At 33.4% G+C, this 14,457-nt stretch overlaps 1 protein-coding gene across 2 annotated transcripts in view; it reads left to right on the top strand.

Moving 5' to 3' along the window:
- Positions 1-6,169, top strand: part of etv4 (ETS variant transcription factor 4) — a 34,876-nt gene extending 28,707 nt beyond the window's left edge. Inside the window, exons 8-12 of one of the 2 annotated variants that reach the window (XM_078278591.1) lie at positions 889-957; positions 1,676-1,723; positions 2,759-2,931; positions 4,997-5,098; positions 5,667-6,169. In XM_078278591.1, coding sequence (XP_078134717.1) covers positions 889-957; positions 1,676-1,723; positions 2,759-2,931; positions 4,997-5,098; positions 5,667-5,894 — 620 coding nt within the window. In that variant the 3' untranslated portion in view covers positions 5,895-6,169. The remainder of the gene's footprint in view (positions 1-888; positions 958-1,675; positions 1,724-2,758; positions 2,932-4,996; positions 5,099-5,666) is intronic. The other variant, XM_078278592.1, reaches the window with a different exon arrangement.
- Positions 6,170-14,457: the final 8,288 nt, after the last annotated feature.

Here is a 14,457-nt window from a genome sequence, read left to right as displayed (position 1 = left end):
CATATAGAATAATCAGTGTCACGCCTGTATTTTTATGCACAGACAGGCAAAGTAAAAGATACAAACGGGTTAGCAGAGCAGTCACAGGATATGGAGCACAAAACTCTTGGCAATACTCCTCCCTTTATAAGAACTCATTATAACATAAATGTGCTCCAACTTGCAGAGAGTTTTGCTTAAAGGTTTATGACGAGGAATATAAAATCTATTTCGGTGAATGCACCCATTTGAGTCAGTCAATAGTGCCCAGATAAAGTGCAGTCAGACACTGTATACTGTACTGCTTTTCTGGTCTGGTGAAGGTGCTTGCTCATGGCCTAAAAATACCACCAGAGACGAGAGAAGTGATATGATGAATGCAGCATTTGTCCTTGCAATGCTCAGGGTGATCACACAAAATATCCATGTAATACACCCACTTTCTCAAGCTCGTATTGGCTAAGTAAGCAGTAAGTTTGGGTTTTTATTCACTCAAATTGTCAAGCAAATGCAACTTTAATCAGTGGTTGATAAAATGCGGTCGTCGTTCCCCCCCCCCCCCCCCATCATTTTTCATTGTGTTAAACCAGTCTGGCTCACCAGATGTACATTCCGGGGATACAGCCTGACACGCCAGATGTCCCTCCCCATTCGCTATCTATTTTGCAATGGCACTGTTGCTGCATCCGCCCTGGATGGTTGTGATTGGTTTAAATAAATACAACCGAGCCAAAGGCGTGTTTTTTTTTTTTTTTTTTTTTTTTCCCTATCCCAGAATAGATAAGCAGTGAAGCCAGACCATACTCCAGCGCAGACACAGCGCTGGAGTATGGTCTGGCAATGCGAGACTACTGTTAAACCAATAAAATGAACACAAATTTGACCTTTAGCTATTCATTTCTGTTACAGATGTGCCTGGATGTCCCTCTATGTATCACCACAGTGAGGGCTACCCAAACCCCCAGCACAGCAATGAAGGTAACCTGACTTTTGCTGTGATAACCTTCACATTTCGCTGTTTTTTTAGACGCCTCTGCCAAATTAGTTAGTTTTTCAGTAGAAGGAATCCTAGTGATGTCAATATTTTAATTGCATGTATCGAATCTCCCCTCCAATGCATTATCTACATTGAGCCTTTGCTGGTTAGTGCTCTGCGGTCATTGGCTAACCGGCGTAGAGTGTCCGTGTTTCTATTGGCTAACCAGTGGTGTGTCTATGTTTCCATTGGCAAAAGGCTCTCGCCTCACCCCTGCCTCAAGAATCCCTGAATAAACATATCCTGGAAAAAGCACAGTATTTCCCCAGCAAAAAAGGGGGAAAAAAACAACTTCCCTTCAGTCACATTGTTTGTTGGACCATTTTTGGTAATTCAAATTCCTTTTCATCAATTATGTTATGCTAAAGGCCCAAAAGATGTCCCAATAAGTTCACTGGCCCTGAAAATGGGAACAAAGATCCAAGTCTCTTTCAAATGCTTCCAATATGAAATCATTGTCACTGAAGTGCTCTCGGTTTTTTCTTTTTTTTTGTAAAAGTAGAGTACACACTTATTGACCTAACTATAATCATGTGTGAATAGATCCTTGTGTTTTGTTGGGATAGTATTGAAATCTTGGCACAGATCCCAAATGAACAACCTATTTGTGCTAAGGGCAAGGCCCCTTGAAACTAACACAATTCTCCCTTTTTCTCCCAGGCTATTTGTTTGAAAACGACTCCCGTGTGGTTCCAGAGAAGTTCGAAGGTGAGCCTGCTGTACCCATAATCCCTCTGCATTCACTCACAATTTAATTTGCACGCTGCAGTCCACTTGGCAAGGGGATAGTTGGATGATAGCAGGTATTGGAGAGAAACTCTATATACCTGACTATCGTCTTATGTCGACTTCAAGTATCCCTGTGTAATAGGTACATTGGTCTTTGTGTACGCAGAAGCTTAATTAGTGGGTTTGGTTTCCCCGCGCACACGATGTAGGGCTCCTCCGTCACAGTGAGGAGAGAGACACACAGTTTCCCATGCTGTTTTTGGTGATTGACACTAAAGGAGATTGAGTGGGCAGCCTGAGGGTGTCAGCACTGGTTGAACCAGTGAAGTGTGCAACTTCTCTGAGAGACGACAGCAGTAACTTAGCTGAGCTTCTCCTGTTCCCACACTTGTGTACAACATATCCAGTAACCAGTAAACAACCAAGAACTAATCAGTGTCCATTTACCTACATATTGCTTCACCCAGTATTAGTAATCATTTATTGTTTTGCATCGTCTTGCTTTAAAATATCTATGTGCTTTGTATTTTCATTCTTTCTCAGTGCCCTAAAAATGTTCCTCCTTCCATCTCAACTAAACACACTGCTGCCCTTTTTAGTGGTCAGTGTGATAAGCCGTAGTTAATAAGCATTTGGTTCAGTTTATGTCAGTATGTAAACATGAAACATTAAGATTAGATGACCTACAGTAATAATGTACTGGCCTCACTAGAATTCAGAGATTTCCCAGCTGTTTAGCTGGTTAACATTTCCTTGTTTGTACATGTAATATAGACCCATTTAATTTCATGATTGAATCTCACAATCTGAAGCAGATTTATGTGCTGAAAAATGCCTGGAATTATCTTGGTGGGAGTAAACTACAACTGAAGCTACAAAGACATAATAGTTGCATCATAAGCTGGTCAGATTCAATAACACCTGGTCCATTTGTAATACAAAGAAAACATTTTGACATGTGTGATCATAGCCTTTAAACACACTGATCTCCAGTCTCTTCTCTCCTCATTCCAGGTGAGGTGAAGCAGGAGGGGGGTGGTGTTTTTCGCGAGGGCACACCTTACCAGCGCCGTGGCTCCTTGCAGCTCTGGCAGTTCCTGGTGGCCTTGCTGGACGACCCGGGCAATGCCCACTTCATCGCCTGGACCGGCCGCGGCATGGAGTTCAAGCTCATTGAACCTGAAGAGGTATGCCTGAGTCATTTTTCTTTTAATCAAAAAGTTATTTCTTTTTGAGACAACATTAATGGGGAAATTGTGTCCAAACAGCAGTAGTCTTACAACATTCCACTGATTAGTTACAGTATTTTAACCCTTGTGTTGTCTTCTCATAGACCGTGAACTTGTTGTCCTTCCGGCTCAAAATTGCAAATGAACTTTTTTTGGCTCTTTTTCCACAAATTTTTGAAATGTTTTTTGTCACTTTTTCGACGCTTTTTTAAATACATGGTCAATAAACGTAATTTAAATGACATAATACTTATTATTATTATTATTATTATTATTATTATTATTATTTATTTATTTTTTGTTTAAAAAAACAAATTGTGAATTATTTTGACTGATAGTTAAGATCATTGGCTGTTGAGTGGACCACAGTTTATTTCAAATGCTATAAAATTGAAGAAAAAAAAGAGGAAAAAAACCCCACCCACAATTCAATGAAAGTAATCATTAATTTTACCTTCCAAGAGTGATACATGGCTTCCATACAATGTAAATCCACGCATTCATGTTGTTTTGGGGCAATTTGGTTCAAAGAAACCCATAATTCTGATATAAAAATGGGTCAAATTTGACCCAAGGACAACACAGGGGTTAAACACTTTGAATTTATATGTTTAGATAGAAGTTGGAACCTTTTTATTTGACTTCAATACAGTTTAAGTTTTTGTTTTGTGGTAAGCATCTATCAGCTATTATTGATGCAGAATTTTATGCATTTGCGTCAGGTTTTGGTAGTGTGAATCCAAACAAAAAAGGAAGGAAGGTATACTTATCGCAAAATATGATTTTGTTGGTCAGTATTGTCCAGCAGTATAAGGGCATCTCTAGGGTCACTGGCCCTTAACCTCTTTCTATTAAATCTGCGGTAGAATTATCATAGTAATTGTTTGAATTAAAGAGATACTGTTTAAAATGCATCAGCACTATTTTTAGTTTGTATTACTGTATCGCCTTCCTCACAGAGCAGAAGTGTTGATAGAGATCACAATGTTAATATAAGGACAGCACAGGAGTTATTCTCGGAATGAATTTATGTTAGCGATTAGAAGTGAGATTTGGCCACTTTCCTCACAGGTCTATTCTCTGATCCATCTTCCATTAGTCCCCCATTCATTATTCAACACATGAAACGCTGGATTGATAAATGAAGGACAAGCGCTATCAAAGAATCATCCAACACCCCCTGTTCTCTCTCACCTCCTCACATTTCTTTAGTCAAGACATTTCTGCGATGTTTAAGTCTGGAATTTAATTGGACAGCATCGATTTAGGTGGGTCCTAATACGGTTGGGTCTACTGTGTTTTTCCATTATCTTTTTACTGTACATTAAAAATGAATGGGGTAAGAGTTTTACAAGAGCAATTAGGGCTAAGAGCACACTCAGAGATCAAACAGTACTGCTGGCTGGATGGCCACTGTGGGATACAACCTGTCTCTTCCTGAGTCATGAGTCGCAGTGTCTCCCCCCTCCCCCAGCTTTACACTTTCTACCTCTATCTCAAATGTTTGTCAACATTAAGATCATTCACTGTTAATAATAATTAGATTTACTCCCCCTTTGCCTGCGTGGGGTTGTGAGACACTAATTTTCTCTCTCTTCTCTCTGACAACCAGCCATGACTCTTATTTCACTGTGAAAACCGTAGGACTCTGGTTGCATTCAAGTGGTAATGGGTTACATAAAAAGGAAGTGAATCCACATGTGGGGACTCGCCCTAGAGCAGAGAGGACGTTGGTTTGCCACCGAGGACTCCTAGTGGTCACAGTATGAAAATACACACAAGTGTGTCTAATTTTGATTTGGCGAATAAGAAATTCAAGAAAATAAAATGCTGACACAAACTATTCTCTTCTGTTGACGTGTCATTTGATAAAGGCTTTATTCTTTAGGCCTTCAAAAGCATGCAAATAACCAGTCGCCTTTAGATAAACCTCACCAAAGCTGAACTAAGCCAGAAGTGTAACCACAGCCATTTCCTTTTCTTCCATCTTCTCCCCTTCTCATTCTCCCTTCCTTCTGCTCAGGTTGCCAGGCTGTGGGGCATGCAGAAGAACCGTCCAGCCATGAACTATGACAAGCTCAGTCGCTCTCTGCGCTATTACTATGAGAAGGGAATCATGCAGAAGGTACAAAACGCACACCCCTTTTTATTTTGAATTTGTCATTTAAAATGTGTCTTTATTTAGATGATTTTAGTATTTAAACCTTAGCAGCATTGTCTTGAATATGTAAATATTTGCTAAAGTGTATCTTATGTACGTATGCTTTATAAATCACTAGTATGTGAATAGTATAGTATGTCAATAAAAATGTCAAACTCACAGTATAGTATGTCGAAAAAGTCATAGTATGTCGAAAAAAGTCATTGTATATTATGTTGAAACAAAAAGTCATAGTATGTTGAAAAAAGTCATGGTATAGAAAGTCGAAAAAAAGTCATAGTATGGTATGTCGAAAAAGTTTAAAAGCATGTCGAAAAAAGTGATAGTATGTTGAAAAAAAGTCAGTATATTGAAAAGTCGTAAAAAAAAAAAAAAAAGTCATAGTATAGTATGTGGCACAAAAATGGCACACAAAATGCTGTCACCAAAAAACTTTTTGAAGACTGTACACCTAGGGTAAAAAAGGGTTGAATGTGTATCTACATGACTCTCTCTCTCTCTCTTTCTTTTTTTTCTCTCTCTCTCTCTCTAGGTGGCAGGGGAGCGCTATGTTTACAAGTTTGTGTGTGAGCCTGAGGCCCTCATCTCCCTGGCCTTCCCCGACAATCAGCGGCCCAGCCTGAAGGCTGAGTTTGAGCGCTATGTTAACGAGGAGGACACAGTGCCCCTGTCCCACCTGGATGAGGGTGTGCCCTACGCCACAGAACAAGCCCCCCAAAACATGGGCCCCCAGCCCTATTCCAAAGGCTACATGTACTAAAGCCAGCCCCCACCCTACCTCCTTTCTCCCACCTTCAGAAAGCTTCCTGTTGTACCGACCATCATCATACACACCCTGAAACCCCATGCACCTCTTGCACATGCCCACCCCATTCACTTGTATATAAGGCTATGGTGTTTTTGTTTTAAATTAATCTCATTAGGGATTTGATTTTGTTTTGTTTTTAAGAGCTGCATTCCTCTCACATCTGAGGCCTATTCAATCCATAAACATGAATGGTTGGAGAGATTGCTTAATAAATACCCATAATAATATCCTAACTGAAGTCCAGACTATTCTTTCCTGTGTGTTATGAGATACATGTGGGTATTCTTTAACTTTTCCCCTCCATTTTATGAGCGATAAGGATTATGGTAAGCAAAACCAAACTGACCATATTAATTATGTGATTCATCTGCTCAGACTGTTTATAGGAACAGTCATCATTTCAGGAAATGTTCTTATTGTCGAAAAAAGTAATGGTATTGTATGTCAAAAAAAAGTCATATGGTATGTTGAGAAACGTCATAAAAAAGTCATAGTATAGTATGTCGAAAAAAGTCATAGTATAGTATGTTGAAAAAAGTCATCGTATAGTATGTCAAAAAAAAGTCATAATTTCGAAAAAAGTCTAGTGTCAAAAAAGTAATATTGTTATATTTCAAATCTGTCTATATATATCTGTCAGAACTTTTAATAAGAAATTAAAACAGAACTCACATTGAACAGGGAAACTTTTATTAATTTGTTACACATTACTTTTATTAATTTGTTACACATTTCTTAGATGTCAGAAAAAAGTCATAGTATAGTATGTCAACAAAAGTCATAAAAAAGTCATACTATGTTGAAAAAAGTCATAGTATAACATGTTGAAAAAAGTCATGAAAAAAGTCATAGTATAGTATGTCGAAAAAAGTCAGTGTAGTATATCGAATTAAGTAATAAAAAAGTCATAGTATAGTACGTTGAATTAAAGTCATAAAAAGTCAGTCAAAAAAGTCATAGTATAGTATGTAAAAAAGTCATAGTATAGTATTTTGAAAAACAAAGTGTCTTTAAAACTTTTAATAAGAAATTAAAGTAGAACTCACGTTGAACAGGGAAACTTTTATTAATGTACATCTGTTACACATCATTGCTTAAAGATGTCATAAAAAAGTCATACTATAGCATGTCAAAAAAAGTCATGAAAAATTCATAGTATACTATGTCTAAAAACATAGTAGTCATAGTATAGTATGTCAAAAAAAGTCATAGTATAGTGTGTTGAATTAAAGTCATAAAAAATTCATAGTATAGTATGTCAAAAAAAAGTAATAAAAAAGTAATATTATAGTATGTCGAAAAAAGTCATAGTATAGCATGTCGAAAAGTCATAAAAAAGTCATAGTATACTGTGCCGAAAAAAGTCATAAAGAATTCATAGTATAGTATGTCGAATTAAAGTCATAAAAATGTCATAGTATAGCATGTCGAAAAAAAGTCTTAGTATTGTATGTCTGAATAAAAGTCATGAAAAGTCATAGTGTAGTATGTCGCATTAAGTAATAAAAAAGTCATAGTACAGTATGTCGAAAAAAGTCATAGTATAGTATGTCGAATTAAACGTCAGAAAAAGGTCATAATATAGTATGTCGAAAAAAAGTCTTAGTATTGTATGTCTTAATAAAAGTCATGAAAAGTCATAGTAAAGTATGTCGAATTAAGTAATAAAAAAAGTCATAGTATAGTATGTCGAATTAAAGTCATAAAAAAGTCAGTTTAGTATGTCGAAAAAAAGTCATAGTATAGTATGTTGAAAAAAGTCATAGTATAGTATGTCGAATTAAAGTCATAAAAAAGTCAGTTTAGTATGTCGAAAAAAAGTCATAAAAGAAATTCATAGTATACTGTGTCGAAAAAAAGTCATAAAAAAGTCATAGTATAGTATGTCGAAAAAAGTCATACTATAGCATGTCGAATTAAAGTCATAAAAAAGTCATAGTATAGTATGTCGAATTAAAGTCATAAAAAAGTCATAGTATGGTATGTCGAAAAACGTCATAAAAAAGTCATATTATAGTATGTATAAAAAGTCATAGTATAGTATGTTGAAAAACAAAGTGTCTGTCAGAGCTTTTAATAAGAAATTAAAACAGAACTCACATTGAACAGGGAAACTTTTATTAATGTACATTTGTTATACATCATTGCTTAAAGATGTCATAAAAAAGTCATATTATAGTATATCGAAAAAAGTCATAAAAAATTCATAGTATAGTATGTCTAAAATTTTGAAAGATGTCATAGTATAGTATGTAAAAAAAAACTCATAGTATAGTATGTCAAAAAAAACTCATAGTATAGTATGTCGAAAAAACGTCATAGTATAGTATGCCGAAAATTCGTTATAGTATAATGTCGGAAATTTTGAAAAAAAAGTCATAGTTTGTTGAAAAACATAGTGTCTTTCAGAACTTTAATAAGAAATTAAAACAGAACTCACATTGAACAGGGAAACTTTTATTAATGTACATTTGTTACACATCATTGCTTAAAGATGTCATAAAAAAGTCATAGTATAGTATGTCAAAAAAAATCATAAAACAAGTCATATTATAGTTTGTCGAAAAAAGTCATTAAAAATTCATAGTATAGTATGTCAAAATTTTGAAAAAAAACGTCAGTATAGTATGTGGAAAAAAAGTCAGTATAGAATCTCGAAAAAAAGTCATAGTATATGTTACGGCTGCCGTCGGCACCCTCATGTGTATGTTTAACAGAGTGTGATGTGAGATGCAAAGCTGGCTGTGGCATCCCCATAGACAGTAGGGCATCCCATGCTGAAGATTCGTTGGACAAAGGAAGTCCCGCCCAGTTCCTGGAGGAGGAAGCTGATTGGTGCGGCCAATCGAGGAAGGCTGCCTCCAGTTTAAAAGCCCTGATTGTTTGCAGCTGAGGGCAGCTGCCAGACCAGATTCATTTTGTGAAATTGTTTGTGAGAGTAAGGAAGTGGGCCAAGGCTTGAGATTTAAAAACTGACAACATCTTTACATTTAACAGGTTTGTCATGTTAGGTTCAGGGGTGCTGTGAGTATTGTGTTTTGTTTTGCAAAGTACCTTAGTTAGAGAGGATTTCTGTTTAATCTTTTGTTTTCTTATAAGTGTAGAAACAGTCTTCCTTTTGAGGATCTTTTTGTTATATTCTGTTTTTGATTTCCACAGCACCCATTGGCCCATTTTTCTGTTTGTAAGCTCTTTTGTTAAATTTTCCCTATTCAAAATAAATGTCCTTTCAAATTCCAATTACACCTGGTTTTATGTTTATGTCCTGATACCCCTAGCTACAGGACGTAACAGTATAGCAAAAAAATTCATAGTATAGAGCATGTTGAAAAAAGTCATAAAAAGTCATTGTATAGTATGTCGAAAAAAAAGTTCTGAAAACGTCATAGTAAAGTATGTCGAAAAAAAGTCAAAAAAATCATAGTATGTCGAAAAAGGTCATAAAAAGTCAGTCTGGTATGTCGAAAAAAGTCATAGTATAGTATGTTGAAAAAAAGTCATAAAAAAGTCATAGTGCAGTATGTTGAATTAAAGTCATAAAAAAGTCATAGTATAGTATGTCGAATTAAAGTCAAAAAAATCATAGTATGTCGAGAAAGGTCATACAAAAGTCATAGTCTGGTATGTCGAAAAAAAAGTCATAAAAAAGTCATAGTGCAGTATGTTGAATTAAAGTCATAAAAAAGTCATAGTATAGTATGTCGAAAAAAGTCATAAAAATTCATAGTATAACATGTCTAAAAAAGTCATAGTATAGCATGTCTAAAAAACAAAGTGTCTGTCAGAACTTTTAATAAGAAATTAAAACAGAACTCACATTGAACAGGGAAACTTTTATTAATGTACATTTGTTATACATCATTGTAAAGATGTCATAAAAAAAGTCATAGTACAGTATGTCGAAAAAAGTCATAGTATAGTATGTTGAATTAAAGTCATAAAAAAGTCATAGTATAGTATGTCGAATTAAAGTAAAAAAAAATCATAGTATGTCGAAAAAGGTCATAAAAAAGTCATAGTATAGTATGTTGAATTAAAGTCATAAAAAAGTCATAGTATAGTATGTTGAATTAAAGTCATAAAAAAGTCATAGTATAGTATGTCAAATTAAAGTAAAAAAAAATCATAGTATGTCGAAAAAGGTCATAAAAAGTCTTAGTTTTGTATGTCAAAAAAAAGTCATAAAAAAGTCATAGTGCAGTATGTTGAATTAAAGTCATAAAAAATTCATAGTATAGTATGTCGAAAAAAGTCATAAAAATTCATAGTATAACATGTCGAAAAAAGTCATAAAAAAGTCATAGTATAGTATGTCGAATTAAAGTCATAAAAAAGTCATAGTATAGTATGTCGAATTAATGTAAAAAGAAATCATAGTATGTCGAAAAAGGTCATAAAAAGTCTTAGTTTGGTATGTCGAAAAAAGTCATAGTATAGTATGTTGAATTAAAGTCATGAAAAAGTCATAGTATGTCGAACAAAGTCATAGTATAGTATGTCGAAAAAAGTAAAAAAAAGTCATAGTATAACATGTCGAAATAAAGTCATAAAAAGTTCATAGTATAGTATGTCAAAAAAAGTCATAGTATAGTATGTTGAATTAAAGTCATAAAAAAGTCATAGTATAGTATGTCGAAAAAAGTCATAGTATAGTATGTCGAATTAAAGTCATAAAAAAAGTCATAGTATAGTATGTCGAATTAAAGTCATAAAAAAGTCATAGTATAGTATGTCGAATTAAAGTAAAAAAAAAATCATACTATGTCGAAAAAAGTCATAAAAAGGTCATAGTATAGTATGTCAAAAAAGTCATAGTATAGTATGTTGAATTAAAGTCATAAAAAAGTCATAGTATAGTATGTCAAAAAAGTCATAGTATAGTATGTCGAAAAACAAAGTGTCTTTCAGAACTTTTAATAAGATATTAAAACAGAACTCACATTGAACAGGGAAACTTTTATTAATGTACATTTGTTATACATCATTGCTTAAAGATGTCATAAAAAAGTCATAGTATAGTATGTCGAAAAGTCAGAAAATTCATAGCATAGTATGTCTAAAATTTTGAAAGATGTCATAGTATAGTATGTAAAAAAAAAACTCATAGTATAGTATGTCAAAAAAAACTCATAGTATAGTATGTCGAAAAAACGTCATAGTATAGTATGTCGAAAAAACGTCATAGTATAGTATGCCGAAAATTCGTTATAGTATAATGTCGGAAATTTTGAAAAAAAAGTCATAGTTTGTTGAAAAACATAGTGTCTTTCAGAACTTTAATAAGAAATTAAAACAGAACTCACATTGAACAGGGAAACTTTTATTAATGTACATTTGTTACACATCATTGCTTAAAGATGTCATAAAAAAGTCATAGTATAGTATGTCAAAAAAAATCATAAAAAAGTCATAGTATAGTATGTCGAAAAAAGTCATAAAAAAGTCATAGTATAGTATGTCGAATTAAAGTCAAAAAAAAGTCAGTTTAGTATGTCGAAAAAGGTCATAAAAAGTCATAGTGCAGTATGTTGAATTAAAGTCATAAAAAAGTCGTAGTATAGTATGTCGAATTAAAGTCATAAAAAAGTCATAGTATAGTATGTCGAATTAAAGTTAAAAAAAAGTCATAGTATGTCGAAAAAGGTCATAAAAAGTCTTAGTTTGGTATCTCAAAAAAAAGTAATAAAAAAGTCATAGTGCAGTATGTTGAATTAAAGTCATAAAAAAGTCATAGTATGTTGAAAAAAGTCATAAAAATTCATAGTATGTCGAAAAAAGTCATAAAAAAGACATAGTATAGTATGTCAAAAAAGTCATAGTATAGTATGTCGAATTAAAGTAAAAAAAAATCATAGTATGTCGAAAAAGGTCATAAAAAGTCTTAGTTTTGTATGTCAAAAAAAGTTATAGTATAGTATGTTGAATTAAAAAAAAAGTCATAGTATAGTATGTTGAATTAAAGTCATGAAAAAGTCATAGTATAGTATGTTGAAAAAAGTCATAGTATAGTATGTTGAAAAACAAAGTGTCTTTCAGAACTTTTAATAAGAAATTAAAACAGAACTCACATTGTACAGGGAAACTTTTATTAATGTACATTTGTTATACATCATTGCTTAAAGATGTCATAAAAAAGTCATAGTATAGTATGTCGAAAAGTCAGAAAATTCATAGCATAGTATGTCTAAAATTTTGAAAGATGTCATAGTATAGTATGTCAAAAAAAATCATAAAAAAGTCATAGTATAGTTTGTCGAAAAAAGTCATAAAACAAGTCATATTATAGTATGTCGAAAAAGTCATTAAAAATTCATAGTATAGTATGTAAAAAAAAATCATAAAACAAGTCATATTATAGTATGTCGATAAAAAGTCATTAAAAATTCATAGTATAGCATGTCAAAATTTTGAAAAAAAAACGTCAGTATAGTATGTGGAAAAAAAGTCAGTATAGAATCTCGAAAAAAAGTCATAGTATATGTTACGGCTGCCGTCGGCACCCTCATGTGTATGTTTAACAGAGTGTGATGTGAGATGCAAAGCTGGCTGTGGCATCCCCATAGACAGTAGGGCATCCCATGCTGAAGATTCGTTGGACAAAGGAAGTCCCGCCCAGTTCCTGGAGGAGGAAGCTGATTGGTGCGGCATACCGGCCAATCGAGGAAGGCTGCCTCCAGTTTAAAAGCCCTGATTGATTGCAGCTGAGGGCAGCTGCCAGACCAGATTCATTTTGTGAGAGTAAGGAAGTGGGCCAAGGCTTGAGATTTAAAAACTGACAACATCTTTACATTTAACAGGTTTGTCATGTTAGGTTCAGGGGTGCTGTGAGTATTGTGTTTTGTTTTGCAAAGTACCTTAGTTAGAGAGGATTTCTGTTTAATCTTTTGTTTTCTTATAAGTGTAGAAACAGTCTTCCTTTTGAGGATCTTTTTGTTATATTCTGTTTTTGATTTCCACAGCACCCATTGGCCCATTTTTCTGTTTGTAAGCTCTTTTGTTAAATTTGCCCTATTCAAAATAAATGTCCTTTCAAATACCAATTACACCTGGTTTTATGTTTATGTCCTGATACCCCTAGCTACAGGACGTAACAGTATAGCAAAAAAATTCATAGTATAGAGCATGTTGAAAAAAGTCATAAAAAGTCATTGTATAGTATGTCGAAAAAAAAGTTCTGAAAACGTCATAGTAAAGCATGTCGGAAAAAAAAGTCATTCAAAAGTCATAGTATAGTATGTCGAAAAAAAAAAGCTATGAAAACTTCATAGTAAAGTATGTCGAAAAAGGTCATAAAAAGTCATAGTATAGTATGTCGAAAAAAGTCCTAAAAATTCATAGAACATGTCGAAAAAAGTCATAAAAAAGTCATAGTATAGTATGTCGAATTAAAGTAAAAAAAAATCATGGTATGTCGAAAAAGGTCATAAAAAGTCAGTGCAGTATGTTGAATTAAAGTCATAAAAAAGTCATAGTATAGTATGTCGAAAAAAGTCATAAAAAAGTCATAGTACAGTATGTTGAATTAAAGTCATAAAAAAGTCATAGTACAGTATGTTGAATTAGTCATAAAAAATTCATAGTAAAGTATGTCGAAAAAAGTCACAGTATCGTATGTCGAAAAAAAGTCATCGTATAGTATGTGGAAAAAAGGTCATGGTATAGTACGTTTAAAAAAAGCCAAAAAAGTCATAGTATATATAGTGTCAAAAAAAAGTCATTAAAAAGTCATAGGATATTATGTCGAAAGAAGTCATAAAAAGTCATAGTATATAGAATGCCAAAGAAAGACATAGTAAAGCATGTCTAAAAAAAAATTCATAGTATAGTATGTTAAAAAAAGTTATATAGTATGTTTATAGTATAGTAACTTTTTTTCGACATGCTATGCTGTGACTTTTTTTCGACATACTATATTGTGACTTTTTTCAAAATTTTCGACATACTATACTATGACTATTTTATGATTTTTTTCGACATACTATACAATAACTTTTTTGTGACTTTTTTTTCAAAATAGTATACTATGACTTCGACAGACAATACTGTGACTTATTTCGACATGCTATACTATGACTCTTTCATGACTTTTTTTCAACATACTATACTATGACTTTTTATGGCTTTTTTCAACACATACTATTACTTTTTTAGGATTTTTTTCAACGTACTTTCTTTCGACATCTTCCTCCGCATATCCGGGGTCGTGGTATGTCAAAAAATGTTCACAAAAGTCATAGTATAGCATGTCGAAAAAAAGTCATAGTATAGTATGTCGATAGAAATGTCATAAAGATAGGTTATGGTCTTTTTATTTCTCAGTAGAGATTGTTTTGTTTTTAAGAGCTGCATTCTCACATCTGAGGCCTATTCAATCCATAAACATGACTGTGGTTGAAGAGATTGCTTAATAAATACCCATAATAATATCCTAACTGAAATCCAGACTATTCTTTCCTGTGTTTTTGTTATAAGGCACATGTGGGTATGCTTTACCTAGTCTGCTTTTCCCCTCCAT

The sequence above is a fragment of the Sander vitreus genome, chromosome 21, assembly GCF_031162955.1.
Source record: "Sander vitreus isolate 19-12246 chromosome 21, sanVit1, whole genome shotgun sequence".
Lineage (NCBI taxonomy): Eukaryota > Metazoa > Chordata > Actinopteri > Perciformes > Percidae > Sander > Sander vitreus.
This window is presented reverse-complemented; position numbering and strand designations above follow the sequence as displayed.